The sequence below is a fragment of the Canis lupus genome, chromosome 25, assembly GCF_048164855.1.
Source record: "Canis lupus baileyi chromosome 25, mCanLup2.hap1, whole genome shotgun sequence".
Classification (NCBI taxonomy): Eukaryota; Metazoa; Chordata; class Mammalia; order Carnivora; family Canidae; genus Canis; species Canis lupus.
The window spans coordinates 23,381,021-23,396,794 of NC_132862.1; the positions used below are offsets into that span (position 1 = coordinate 23,381,021).

At 33.3% G+C, this 15,774-nt stretch overlaps 1 protein-coding gene across 21 annotated transcripts in view; it reads left to right on the top strand.

Moving 5' to 3' along the window:
- SOX5 (SRY-box transcription factor 5) overlaps positions 1-15,774 on the top strand; it is a 996,739-nt gene that overhangs the window by 322,800 nt on the left and 658,165 nt on the right. For 16 of the 21 annotated variants that reach the window (XM_072798660.1, XM_072798680.1, XM_072798683.1 and 13 more), the window contains one exon: positions 11,899-11,965. Coding sequence is in view for 4 of the 21 variants with exons in the window: in XM_072798653.1 (XP_072654754.1) it covers positions 225-303; positions 11,899-11,965 (146 nt within the window). In the remaining 17 variants the exon portion in view is untranslated. Of the gene's footprint in view, positions 1-73; positions 304-11,898; positions 11,966-15,774 lie in introns of those variants that run through there. The other 5 variants (XM_072798653.1, XM_072798655.1, XM_072798654.1 and 2 more) reach the window with 3 other exon arrangements.

The following is a 15,774-nucleotide window of genomic DNA, read 5'->3' on the forward strand; positions in this document are numbered from 1 at the left end:
TAATTCATTATGACACAGTATGTCCTTCTGTGAAACAACAATATGAAGCCCATGGGGCATCTGTCTGCCACTACTACTTCTTTATCACATTCCTCCCACTTCAGTTCAAGTAACCACCTTTGCATGAACCTTCTAACTTCTTTATCTAACTGGTGATTGGGGATACAATTTGACTGAAGCATTGCATCCCCTTCCCCTCCACCAATGTTACAGAGCGAAAAAGGATGGGTATCACACAACAGGCCAAGTCAGTCTGGAAAATGATGCCATGTTTTGAAGGAAGCAAAGTGTACTTGTGTATATGTGAGCGCAAGGACTTCTTTTTGAATACAAATATTTCCCTTGTATCAAATCATAGAGGCTATTAATAGAACATATTGTGATAGAATGTTCATAAATGCCGCATAAATCCAAAGAGAAGGAAATTTTTCTGACTATGTGAGTTTGGTTACTCAACACATTTGGAGGGAAACTTCATGTTTATATGATGAGCATTGCTGTTCAAAATGAGACTTTTCTACTCATGGGTAGGTGGAATCCTGTCTCTAGGGGAAAGTTCCATCAGTGATGCGATTGGACACTTCCTCTTACCAACTCTAAATTGTGTGTATCAGTTAGTTCATTGTGTCAATTCAGATCATTTGTTCCATCTCTGGAAGAATGACTAAATTCAACTGATAAAGAATGTCTAAACCATGTTTAGATAAAGCTTTTCCTCTGAAATCCTTAAATTGCCTATGGATGTGGAAAAGTTCGCACTTATTGACTGTTGACTCTACTGTGTTGGAAGCGATGGTGCTTAGTCAGTATGAGGTACAGGACAGTAGTGCACCCACTGTTTTCCCAAGGCTGAGCCTAATCTCACTGCAGGATATCTACTCCATGCAATATGGGCCTGGTGGGATTTTAACAGCATTAAAAGCCTACCTACTTCCACACCATTTATCGTTTGAAATTCCACAATTAGACTCATTCTTTTGGATTATAGTTTTATAAAGAAGGAAAAAAAACCCTTTTCTTGACATAATCTGATTGCTTAAACTGGTTAATATATTACTATTCATTATTAGTAATCATTTATTCATTTATCTAATATTTAACTCTTTACTTTCATAAAACACACCCTAGCAAAATCCTTCAGTTCAGCAGTAGTCCTCATTACCCCATTTTACAAAATTCTTCCATAAAATATAGATATATCTGTTTTTACATCGTAGTTCTTAATGTGTCTTGACTGAATTCCTGCTTTCTTCACAAATTGGCTTCATCCATATTCAGTTTCACAACTTCAGTGAATAGCAACTCCCTCCTGTTTGCCCATTCCAAATACCTGGGAGTCATCCTTTGACTTCTAGCTTTCACTCACATCCGTATCTATGTCACTGGTAAATCCTATCTGCCAAAATATATATTCTGAATTTATACCATTACCATTTGGCTCAAGATAATGCCAGCTGTTGCCTGGAATATCAAAATAGGCTCTTTACACCTACCTTCAGTCTATTTATAGCATAGCTCTGAAAATAAGTGGGAGCATTTTTAGTTCAGAAGGTCTGGGGATTTAGAGATGCTAAATGATCAACCATGGGCTTGATGGTCAGGGCAAAGAGAAATTGCCTACCCAAAATACCAATAGCAACCCCATTGAGAAGTGCTGAGCCCATTAAAAACCTAAGTCACAGAATGTTCCACTTTTGCTCAAACCCCTTCAATGGCTGCTATTTTTTTTTCTGAGAATAAAAGCCAGTATTATTACAATGGCCTACAAGGCCTTACACAACCCATCTTTGACTCTCCCTTATATCTGATCTAATTTCCTGTTCATTCTCATTCATTCCCTGCATTACAGCCACTCTGAAAATACAGTCATTCTGACATGCTATTCTCACTGCCTGAAAAATTCTTTCCTCACTATGCATGTCTTACTCCTTCACCTCCTAACTCAAATGTCTTCTTTCTTGGTTACCCAGTTGAAGAGACTCTGCTAATTATTATTTATTATAATATATATTATTATAGTATATAATATAGTAGTATAGTATAGTATATATATATAGTATATAGTATATAGTATAGTATATATAGTATAGTAGTATATATTATACTACTAATATTTGTAGTATAATAAAGATATATAGTAGGTGCTCAATAAGTAGTTTTTGAATGAATGGATTTTAGCTTATAAAAACCTTAGGCAGTTTTCCATTAAAGAAACGAGACTTTCAAAGCTAACAGGCTAGTAGATTTGTCAAGCCTGTCATACATAGCTTAGTAAAGAGACAAATTTTGACCTGTCCTTATGAATACATTTATTTATTCATTTGCTAAGTATTTAACTTTAATTAGGCACTGTTCTAGGTGCTAGAGGTAATGAAGAAAAGTAGGTAAAGTAATGAAGAAAATAGGTAAGGTCATAAAGCAAACTAATTTTAGAGATAGTAAGTGCTAGGAATGCCTGGGTGGCTCAGCAGTTTAGTGCCTACTTTTAGCCCAGGGCATGTTACTGGAGTCCCACATTGGGCTTCCTGCAGGGAACCTGCTTCTCCCTCTGCCTATGTCTCTACCTCTCTTTCTGTGTCTCTCATGAATAAATGTATAAAATCTTAAAAAAAGATAGTAAGTGCTATACAGAAATAAAAGGAAGAAGGGAGTAGTTATAGGTAGCGGGGGTGTGGCCTCCAATTCTTATGTTTTTCCCACTGTAAACTGATTTTAATAATTACTTTATTTGACACATTAGCAAATACTTAAAAATAAAATGAAGTGGGGAATTAATACAGAGACAGCTATATTTTGAAGAGGTATATGTTGTCTATTAGAAAGAAAATGGATTATGATGTCAGACAGTCTTAGGTTCAAGTCCCAGATCTGCCACATGCTTACCATGTAACCAACCATAGACAATTAAGTTCAACTCAGTGTTCTCATTGGTTAAGTATTAATAGTGCATACTTAGAGGTGTCTGTGAAGTAAGGAGACAATGTAGATAAGGTATCTAAGACATAGTAAAATAAGTCAATAAATGGTTCTTTAAAAGACTTTTGGCTACTACACAGAAAATGGACCTGGATAGGAAGCCTAAGAGGGCATCTGTGTGCTGAGGAGAAAGATTAGGTTATTATGAGATCAGATTATTATGAGGTGCCAACTCAGAACCTTCATAAAAATCCTTTCTTTCCACCACTTAAATAGCAATATACAATTCTACTATTCCTAGGAAAGTTTTGTTATTCTATTTGATAACCTTTTGGTTATTATGAAAGTTACATAATTTATTGATGAGATGTTTAGAAAATGTAGATGAGCAAAAGAAGAAAGTAAGAAGTCCCTGTAATTGTAAAATTAACATTGTAACATTTTGACATTATCCTTTGGGTCATTTTCTTTTTTTCTTTAAGGTCAATTTTATAGCGTGTGTGTGTGTGTGTGTGTGTGTGTGTGTGTGTGTGAGATTGGTTATATAACTACAGATCTTCTGCCTATTAAACCAAATTAATATTTTAAAGCATTAATATTTTGGAATAAGATTAGTGTTTTGGACTTTTGGATGCGGGAATCACAGGAATGTGTATATGGATCAGGACTCAGCTAATTACTAAGCCTCATTTTCTTGAGCTGATTAGTAGGGAAAGGATCCATGGTTTAGTTAAGCAGTGCCCTATTGTTAGCCATTTGGACTCATGCTTCATATATATATATATATATATATTGTTTTTAGAAGTATTTCCTCAGGGTATAATCTCAAATAAATTTACATATGAATATGTGTAAGATTGCTAGCATATAGGATCCAAATACTTTTTTACAATATATGAACCATTTTCAGCTTCACTAACCACATATGAAAACCTCTTTTTACCATTCCTTTCCAGCATGGGTTTTTATAATAAAAACTTGTGCTAATTTGGTAAAAATTAATAATTGGATACTTCCATATGTATGCTAACTTACCATTTGTGGGTCCTGTGAAATGAGAAGTTCTTCAGTATTCCTTGGAGAGTTACAAAGGACCTCACTTGAGAAGGTAAAATAATTAGGCTAATTCTTGAAGGTGAGTAGATAGAGAAGAATGGCACAACATGCACAAATTGTCCCATGTGTAGATTTTGGGATGGGAGAAATGAGAACGACTAAAGAACTTACCATAGTCAAAGTAATAGAAAAACAAGAGTGTAGAGAAGGACAATATCTAGGGAAATGGAGGGGAAGGGACAGATTTTATAGATTTTTAAGAGATGGGATGAGCATGATTCAATGGCCAATTAGCTGTGGACGGCGATGGAGTCTTATAAGGAATTTTAACTAAATAATTCTAATTTTATATAAATCGCTCCTTTGTTCAACATTTTCTGAATTCAATTAAATTTAAAAACTCAAATTACAGCAAAAACTATCCCTATTTACATATTAGATATAGGTAGGCAACCATTGTTTTGTATTTCGGCATGCTACACCATGCATACATGTCCTTTCCTTTGGAGGAACTGCTTGTTCATTCTCTGCCCATGACAAAGGTACATGATACAGTCCTAGCCAATCATAGAACTTCATCCTGCAGGCCACTATAAATGATATAAAGAAAAGCCCTAGTTTTTCCAATATGCAAATATGAGTAATCTTCCCTTATGACATTTTGTCTTCCTGTTGAATGGTAATTAAAATACTGTACAGTTTTGCTGTGGCATGAAAGATTATAATAAGAGTAATAAAATGTTGTAACACTGATTGAATATCTACAGTAATACTCAATGATGTTCAATGGACTAGGCACTCTTGCACTTGACAAGCATTAACTCATTTAATACTACTAAGCACCCTATAAGGCATACATTATTATAATTCCCTTTTAAAAGATGAGAAAATAAATGAAGACGTAAAGTAACTTTCCAGTGGTCATGAATAAATGCTGGAGATGGGAAGCCAGACTTAACAATTTCTCAATAGAGGAAATGAGGTATTTTTATTCATTATGTTAAGGAATGTTACTAAGAAGTAAACATCTTTTCTATAATGTTTGACTTTATTTGCAATTATTTAGAATTTCCTGGGAACAAACTATTATTTATCTTCTTTTTACTTAATAATTATTTAGTTAGCTTGCTAATCAACTACCTAAATGCTATTTCCAATTGGTGATAATGATGATGCTCTATTTTGTGTATCTGGTAGGAATCATCTCACATTTTATCACTGGAAATTCCTACTTTATAATTTTTCACCTTAATTAATCTATTTATACACATGATGATATCTGCTGTACTGTTAACTTCTAAAGTGCAGAATCCATGTGTGATTAATCTTCTTAGCCTTCAGAGTAGGCCAGAAAAGAGAAATTAATGTTTATTTTGGGGTTCTGTAAACTCATTAGTTCAATTAATTATCACCTTAAAAGATGAGAGAGCTAAGGTTGAACCACCTATAAGTCAAAGCCTGAACTCATAGTCAATTCTAGATAATCCCATAACACATGTACTTTTTATCTTTGTATTTTACCTTATAACATAATCTATATCTTATGATAAATACTTTTTGTGGAATAAATGAGTGGATAGATGGCTGTTTTTCAGCAAATCTCCAACTTAAGTCAAAGCGATGTGTGCACCCACTTTAGAGAAGATAAGGGACCCTTATTTAAATTTCAGTGGCAGAAAATATATGTGAATAGTCAAAACATGTATTAAATAAAGAGATTAGTCACTGTCGTTTGTATAACTGGAATGGTCAAGCTGCTTAGTCATATGACTTACCATTATGAAACTGAGTAAATGTGAGATAGTTTTACAGAATAATGTAGCCTGTATTTTTTTAATGAATTCATATTAAAATTAAAAGTTAGGGATCCCTGGGTGGCGCAGCGGTTTGGCGCCTGCCTTTGGCCCAGGGCGCGATCCTGGAGACCCGGGATCGAATCCCACGTCGGGCTCCTGGTGCATGGAGCCTGCTTCTCCCTCTGCCTATGTCTCTGCCTCTCTTTCTCTCTCTGTGACTATCATAAATAAATAAAACTTAAAAAAAAATATTAAAAAAAAAAAGTTAAATAGGAAGTATTGGGAAACTTCAATTTTATGTTACTGAAATTTGATATTTTTAAGTATATATATTTCTTCATATAATTATTTAGTTTTGTTTGGCAAAGTTTTATAACAGTCATTCTTAAATATTCTAAAATCATTAAAGTATCTATATGATTTCCAGCTTCTAACAAATTATATTCTGAACTACCACCATAGTTTGGATTAAAAAATTTTTCCCTTCACTACCAGTACTGATAAAGTGACAATTATACTTGGATTATATTATAATACTTGAACTTTGTTGAAAGATTAATCTCTGAAGAATAGTTTAAAAGTAGAATATCTTCTTATTATTTTATTGTTGGTAATTAAACTTGGCCTGGCATTAATGTTATGTGTCAAGAAATAGTGTATAAAATATAAAATATTTTTTGTATTATCTTAACATGATTAGATTTTTTAAGGCAGATGTGGGTACTTTTTAAAAAAATGGGAACAAAATTATATTAATGTATCTTTGCTTTATATTGTGTGATTTGTTAAAAACTTTTGTTGAGGTAGAGTTTATATACTTTACAATCTACTCATTTAAAGCATGCAATTCAGTGTTTTTTAGTAAATTCAAGGGGCTGTTTATCATCACAATATAATTTGAGAACATTTTAATCTGACAAAAACTCTATATTCAGCAACAGTCTCTCCCTACTCCAAATCTGATTGCTCTGTAACTCTAGGTAATCACTAACGTGTCACTGTGTCTCTGCTCTATGTCTCTATAGCTTTACCTATTTTGAGCATTTCTTATAAATGGAATCATACAATATATGTTCTTTTGTTACTGGCTTCTTTCTTTTGATATGCTTTCAAGGTTCATCCCTGTTGTAATGTGTACTTTATTCCTTTTTATGGCTGAATAATATTCCATTGTATGGCTGTACCTAAATTTTGTTTATTCACTCATCACTCATCGATTGATGACATTTAAATTGTTGCTGCATTTTGGCTCTTATAAATAATGCTGCTATAAATATTCATGTACAGTATTTAGATAGACAAACATATGTTTCATTTTCTTTTATGGACATACATGGGTGAAATTGTGGGGTCATATAGTAACTTTATATTTAACCTTTTAGGAACTGCCAAACTATTTTCCAAAGCACCTGCAGAATTGCTAGATCATACAGTTACTTTATATTTGATCTTTTAGGAACTGCAAACTATTTTCCAAAGCACCCTCAGTTTGATGTAAAGTTTCTCTACAATCTCATCAGCATTTATTATTACCTATCTTTTTTTTATTAGACATCCTAGGGGATATAAAGTGGTATATCACTGTGGTCTTGGGTTGCATTTTCCTAGTGGCTAATGATGTTAAGTATCTTTCATGTGTTATTTGGCCATTTATATATCTTCTCTGTGGAAATGCCTATTCAGATTCTTTGTCCATTTTTAATTAGGTTGTTTAACCTTTTATTATAGAGTTGAAAGAGTTCTTTGTATATTCTGGATATAAGTCCTTATCAGATGTATGATTTGAAAATATTTTCTCCCATTCTGTAGTTTGTCTTTTTAACTTTTTTTAAATTGCTCCCGAGACAAAAACATGTTCAATACTTTCTTGATTGTGTACTTTGAAGCACAAAGTTTTTATATTTTGATGTAATCCAATTTATCAGTTTTTTTTTAATTGCTGGTCTTATCTGTTGGTGTTGTGTCTAAAAAACCATTGTCAAACTCAAGGTTATGAATATTTGTGCTTTCTCCCAAGAGTTTTATAGTTTTTACTCTTACATTTAGTAATATCCATTTTTTTTTAGTAATATCCATTTTGAGTTATTATTATTATTTTTTTTTGCATAGTATTGTGGTAGGAGTCCTGTTCCATTCTTTTGCATATGGATATCCAGTTGTTCCCCAAACCATTTGTTGAAAAGACTGTTAGGTTCCAATACTAATTTCTCAGATGTTTAGTGGGTGTTCTATCATTCAGTTCAATATGACACTATCTGGATTTAGCATCAGATCCTAGAAATTGAAGAGTAAGGTCCCCAATGACTGCCCTTACTTCAGAAGGTAACTGCAATGAACACTTCTGTCAGACAGAATTGGCCACAAATTTGGGAGTTCTCACAACACTCCCTCAGCTTCAGTAATTCCCTAGCATGACTCATAGAACTTATAAAACTGCTATATTTTTTATTATAAAGGATTCAACTGAATAGCCCAGATGAAGATATGCATAGGATAAGTCTAGTCAGGTCTTGAGTACAAGAGTTTCTGTTTTTGTGGAGTCAGGGTATATGACCCTCCCATATATCAGTATGTTCACCAACCAGGAAGCTCTTCAAAACTCATTGTTTAGAGCTCCTCTTGAGGTTTCATTACATAGGCATGATTGATTAAATCATTAACCTTTTGATTAAACTCAGTCTTCAACCTCTCTCCTCTCCTCAGAGTTTGGGGTAGTAATGTTCTGGAAAGTTCCAGTCCTCAAATCACATGATTGCTTTTTTTTCACAACCTCTCCCATCCAGAAGCTATCTAGGGGCACAGTTAGAGGAGTGAAGTCATAGCATAACAAAGGCATGCCTATTGTTCAGAGAAATCCAAAAGTTTTTGAATCTCTGTGCTAGGAATCAGGAGCAAAGACCAGATTTATTTTCTTTCTCTCTGTTCCTTTCCGTGTTTCTGTGTTTCTGTCTTTTTTCTTTCTTCCTTCCTTTCCTTCCATCCCTTCCTCCCTTCTTACCTTCTTTCCTCCCTCGCTTCCTTTCCTTCCTTTCCTTCGTCTCCCTCTACCCTTCCTTCCCTCCTTCCATAATTGTCCCTTCCTCCATTGTCTTGGCAAGAGTGTCAAAAACCAAATGACCATAAATGTCAGGGTTTATTTCTGTACTCTCAATTTCATGCCATTCATTGATTTATATTTTTATCCTTATGGCAGTACCACACTGTCTTGATTGCTATAGCTTTGCCTTAAGTTTTGAAGTTAGGAACTTTGCATTCCCCAGCTTTTTTCTTCTTTCTCAAGATTGTTTTAACTATACTGGTTCCCTTGATTTCCATATGAATTTTAGGATCAGCTTGTCAGTTTCTACCAAAAAAGCCATCTAAAATACTGCTGGAGGTTGTGTTGAATCTATAAGTCATTTTGGGAAGTCTTTTCATTTAAGAATATCAAGTTTTCTGATCCATGAATGTGGCATGTCTTTCCATCTTCTTAGATATTATTTTGTTTCAATGGTATTTTAGTTTTAAATGTAAAAGACTTCCACTTCTGTTACTAAGTTTACATTTAAGTATTTTCTTTTTTTTTTTTTTAAGATTTTGTTTATTTATTCATAGAGACAGAGAGAGAGAGAGAGAGAGATAGGCAGAGACACAGGCAGAGGGAGAAGCAGGCTCCATTCAGGAAGCTCAACGTGGGACTCGATCCCGGGTCTCCAGGATCACACCCCAGGCTGCAGGGGGTGCTAAACCACTGCACCACTAGGGCTGCCCTATTTTGTTTTTTTTTTTTTTCTATGCTATTGTAAATAGAATTGTTTTCTTAATTTTATTTTTAAAATTGCCATTGCTAGTATACAGAAATTTAATTGATTTTTATGTATTAATAAAGTATCCTACAACCCTACTGAACTATTTTTAGTTCTAATAGTGTGTTTAGTGAATTTCTCTGGATTTTCAAATAAAAATAATGTTATCTACAAATAGATGGTTTTACTTCTTCCTTTTCAATCTGGATCTTTTTTATTTCTTTTTCTTTATTAACAAACCTGGCTGTAATTTCCAATACAATACTGAATAGAAATGGTGTGAGTAGAGACATCCTTGTTTTATTCCAAGATCTGGGGTAAAGCAGTCAGTCTTTTACAATTAAGTATAATAGTTACAGTTTGTGTTTGTTTTTTTTTTTTGGAGATGCTCTGTATTAAGGAAGTTTTCTTGTTTTGCTTATTTGTTGAGTGTTTTTATCATGAAAAGGTGTTGGATTTTTGTCAAATGTTATTCACATCTATCGAATAATTGCATTATTTTATATTTTATTAATATAGTATGTTCCATTTTTTGATATTTAGATGTTACACCACTTTTATATTTCTATGATAAATCTGAGCAGGTCTTTCTTGGTGTATGATTTTTTTACTGTTCTATACACTTTTAAAGAACTTAGGTACTCTAGAAGTCACCCAAAATTATTGAGACTTTTAAAAATGAAAAGCCTTAATAAAAAAATAATCCAAAGTATGCAAGTAGTCTGGTTCTAGATCACCTCCAAACCTCTGGTTATAGTATGTTAGACCAATATTCTAGAAGTAGAATTCTGTTTTCCTTAAAGTACTTTTTAAAGTCTTTTTAAAGTAGTGACCACATAATCCATTGATGACACAGGTAACTCCACCATCCCAGGGCAGAAAATATATGTAGTTTATATTTATGCAATTTAAGAATTGTGTTGCAATGTCACAAGAATCAATAATAAATGTTTAAACATTTTGAAATGATAGAACTAAACACTTTGGGGGCTAAAGCTTAAAAAGGTCGAATAGTTGATGAATTTATCCTTATAAAAATTATTCTACATCTATAAGTAAATGAAAAAAATTATGATAAAATAGTTATATGTATTAATTTTGGGGAGATTTTTGGAAAATAAGGCTTATCTATGTAAGAGGTTAAATAAATCTCCAAAGACATAGCTCTTCTGTCATAGGGCTGATGATTAAATCCTGGTCTTTGGAGTGCTGGGTGACTCAGTCAGTTAGGCATCAAACTCCTGATTTGAGCTTAGGTCATGACCTCAGGGTTGTGAGATGTAGCCCTGAATCAGGCTCTGCACTAGCCATAGGGCCTGCTTAAGAATCTCTTTCTTTCTCTGCCCCTCCCCCTTCCCTCTCTAAAAACAAAACAAAAGAAAACAACCCCCCAAAAACAGACCTGGTCTTTATGACACTGGAGTATGAATGTGAAAGAACAACTGGGTATAAATAAATAATGTGTTTCTGCTTTTATTTTGCTGTTTTTATTCATACTGTTTTTTACATAGAAATTATAGAATGAGTTTGTAAACTTTTATTATTTTTTTAAAGATTTTATTTATTCATGAGACACACAGAAAGAAAGGGGCAAAGACATAGGCAGAGGGAGAGGGAGAAGCAGGCTCCCTGCAGGGAGCCGGGTGCAAGGACTCAATCCCGGTACTCCAGGATCAATCCTGGTACTCCAGGATCATGCCCTGAGCTGAAGGGAGATGGTGCTTAACCACTGAGCTATCCAGGCATCGCTGTAAACGTTTATTCTGATACGCTTTATTGTCCTAATGTAACGTAGCACTGTGCCCTAATAAGTAATAGTCTGTATTTAATAAATCTTAGTCCCCATTTGGATGTTTTCCATAAAGTTCTGTAGCTGAAGTAATGTTGCCTTATACGTATATTTTAAGTTAACCATCAAGTTAACCTATAAAGAAGGTTACAATTGTTTTTTTCTTTAAAACGAGGCTCAGGGTTACATATTCATACATGTGCTTCCATGAATGAATTAATAATGCAAAGATTTTTAAAAGCAATTTAATTGATACAGCTCCAAAATAACTGGTCCACATTTTTACATTTCAACTGTTATTATCTTAACTATCATTTACAAAATTTATTTTTTAGTTGTTCTTCCATTATTCATTCATCAACCACTAACTGGCAGTCTTATGTTGCTGTGTGGCTGTGAATCTTATCTTGAAAAAATTATTATGGTGAAATTATTTAATATTTCTTCCAAAGTTTTGTCGTAGAAACTTTGTTTAACTCTATGATGCTTGATTTTTTCACCTATTTTAAGAATTACTTTGATTTCTAACTACTTTTCTTTCCTGTGTTTTTTTCAGCTTTACAAGAAATAGATAACATCAAGGACATCGGGAGTGGGAGAGATTGGACAGGGAGACTCAGCAGGTCAGGACATTTGTGTTATCATTTGCTGATCATTCTTTTGCCATCAATCCTAGAGTTCTCAAGTCTCTTGCCACTTGTTTATTTCTTGGACATGCTTACTTGGTATGTTCTCAGTTTTGCAAATCATGACTAACGCCTTCATATAAAAAGTCTAGCATTTGAGTATCCTTTTTTAGGATTTGAAAATTAAAACATAATTTAAATGAATTTTCAAGAATAGAAGAAAATTTTTTACCTAATAAGTTATATAAATACCTTGATTTCTACTATTCTTACATAAATTGTTTTGAATGATGATTTCTTGATTACTTTTCCAGAAACAAAACTTTAAACATATAAAATATTATTGATTATAGTAATATTTAGTAATGGTCATAACACTTGGGTCATGAAGGTTGTTTCCTTTCTTTACTGTTCTATTCTCTGGGCTTGGATCCACCCTAAAAGCTCTGGACACTTTAGAGTCCATCTGTTTGCTTATACTAATCTTAACTACTGAATGTTGACTACTATGTGTAAAATGAAGGTTAATTAAAATGCAATTTCTAATGGAAAGATCCAAGCAGTCACAGGGTCTACTATGAACATTTGTCACCATTGTGGAATGTGTCACATTCCTCAGTAAGCTGGAACCATGCTGGCCTTTGGGGTGTCCATTGCCCTGAGTGTCCCCATATGTTACTAATGGTTTCATGTTCACTTCCTGCTTCAGAGAAGTCTCACAGTTGTCTTAAACAGTGATTACATCTCTGAGCACAATTGTTTAGCTATTTATAGAAGCTTGGGAATCCTTTACCTCTGTGTCATGCCTATCACTTCCACAATTCTCCTGGAATTTAACTTAACTCCTCTGCATACCAACTTCTATTGGGTTTTTCAGTGTTCATCACACAGAGGGATAAATGCTTTTGTACTTCAGTCTGATCACATCTCTTCTAGTAAAAAGGCTTTTTCAGAAAGGAGCTAAACTTAAAGTTCTTCTGCCTGGATAATCCAGGGATTTAGTTATTTCCTAGCATTAGCATTAGAGACCAGACAGATTGTTATTTTTATGTATTGAGAGAACACTAGTCTCCAGCTTAAAGGAGAGATAATTTCAAGTATATTTTGATGCAATGCATCTGCTCAAGTCTCTGTTCTTAACTAAATTAGGTAAGAGTCCCTCAAAAATATGTATTTAGAATGATATGCTTAAGTGATTGGGCTTTTAAGTATAACTCCACTGATTCTTGCAGCTTTGAGATTTCCTTTGGGCAATACTCTCATAGTTTTCTGGTGGTAAACAATTCCACATTGTGAGTTGACAAATATTATTAAACTAAACATTAAAAAGAAATAAACTGAAGCCAAAAGTGGTAGGTTTTCTTGACATCCTGCTGAAATGTAAGTATTGACCTTTAATTGAATATACTTGTTGAGTTTTGTATGTTTGGAAGCAAAATAAAAAAGCAGGGGACAAACATCTCATAGATCCCATAGTCTTGGGAGATAGAATCTAATCCAATCTACATACTTTACAAACCTATATTGCTACCTAGTGTGACATGAAATCCTAACAGAGGTGAATCTGTGTTTCTTGACGTGGTGCAGGCCTAATGCATTATGCTGACTAAGAGATTATGGAATACAAACAATTCTGCACACAACATTGTGCACACATTTAAAAAATATCATCATCTGCCATGTCCACCAATTTACAATCTATGGAAAATACAATTGATACTAATACTTGACTTTGGATTGTACTGATATTTGAATAAATTGAGAACTTTAAGCTTTCCTTTTTTTTTTTTTTTTTAACTGTTGTTTCTCTGGAGAAGTTTCCCATTTGGCTGGATGAAATGGAAAGATGATTATTCATTCATTCTTTCATTCATGCAACAGAAGTTCTTATGTTCCTGAAGCTTTAATTTTAGAGGAGGAGAACATAAAGTGAAAATTTAGAGTTGACCCTTGAAAAATGTAGGGGCTTAGGGTGCTAAATTTCATTCAGTTGAAAATCTGCATATAACTTTTGACTCCTTGAAAACTTAACTAATAGTCTACTATTGACTAGAAACCTTACCAGTACCATAAGTAGTCCATTAACACATATTTTGTATGTTACATGTATTATATTCTTTTTTTTACATGTATTATATTCTTATAATAAAGTCAGCTAGAGGAGAGGAAATGTTATTAAGAAAATCATAAGAAAAATACATTTATAGTACTGTATTGTAAAAATTCCACGTATAAGTGGACTCATGCAATTCAACCCCATGTTGTTCAAGAGTCAATGGTGTATGTTAATGGAGATACATACTAAGAAGTAAATAAAACAGAGTAAATAGAGAATGATGGGAGACTATTTCAGATATTATTCTGAATTTCAGATATTATTCAGATATTATGTCTGAGGAAGGTGTTTCTGCTAAGGAGAAAATGAAGCACAAACCTAAGTGGAGAAAAGGAACCATTCAGATATAAATGGGTCAAGAGACACTCCTTATACTTGGTATGTTGAAAGATTGTCAGGAAAGGCAATATAGTAGGAAAAGATTAAGGAATGGACAAGTAAAAGATGACAATGGAAAGAATGATGTGGTGTCTATCATAGAGAGCCTAGTAGATCACAGTGGGACCTTGACTATCATTCTGAGTGAGATGGGATTCACCAAAGGGATTTTAGCCAATAAGAGACATCATATGGCTCACATGTTTTAAGAATCACTCAGACTTACAGGGTATGTAAAGCATTTAAAAAATTTCTCTTTGGATACAGAATATAAATTATGAGTGAAAATAGACTTAAATTAACAACAATCAGGGCAACATTATCTGATCAGGATATTGACTGATGATTGTGTTCTAGGAGCTAATGTTAAATAGTGTAACTCTCATTTTTCTCTTCCATGTCCTTAATTTGCATAATTCTTTTGAATTTGAATCATGTTCTTTGGCAGTGTATAATAACTTATTGTTTTATAATAGGGACATTAATGACCATGATATGTAATATTTAAAAATTATGTGCATCTGATTGTTGTGCATGCTGATTTTCCCATTTGTTTGTCATTTATAATTTCAACCAAAACTACATAGCCTTGTGTAAGTCCACAAACAAGTTATGAATTTTATCTTCCATTTGTAAGAGAAGATGCTTGATATAATGTCATAGTTTTATTACAATTATCACATGATCTGTTAGACTATTTATGATGAGGGGAAATGGAGTATTTAAAAAAAAAAAACTTGTAGGATTTAGAAGGCACAAATTCTGGAACCAGCTTTGAAACTTACCGGCTGACTTGGGGTCTTTAACGTGTTTGCCTAGAAGTGATCAACATTTATGTTATCTCTGTAGTTCCTTTACATTTGTTGACTCAGTGTGCACATACTACATGGCAAATAAAAATTGGTTGAATTAAGAGTCACCTACAGTAGAAGTGACCATGTTTAATATAAATGAGAAAATAAGATTATTTCATATAAATAACAGGAAAATCTCCATATTTATTTTGGTAAAAATTATCAGAGAAGATATTATTGATAGTTGGAAGGAAGAGTCATTTCTAAAATTATCATGATTATCATGTGAAAGAATCAAAGTCGGTATGAGAAAAAGAATTTAAGGGTTACCTTATGTTATCAGTCTTGTGGCAGCAGTTTCCAATTGCCAAATGATAGTTTACCATAAAATTTTCAAACCTTTAAATCAATATATTAATAAAGTATTTTAAAACTATAACTAAGGTTATAGCTAAGCTTAGATTTCAATTATTCAGCTATCAGAATATGCATGCAACAAAAATATAGAGAGACACATA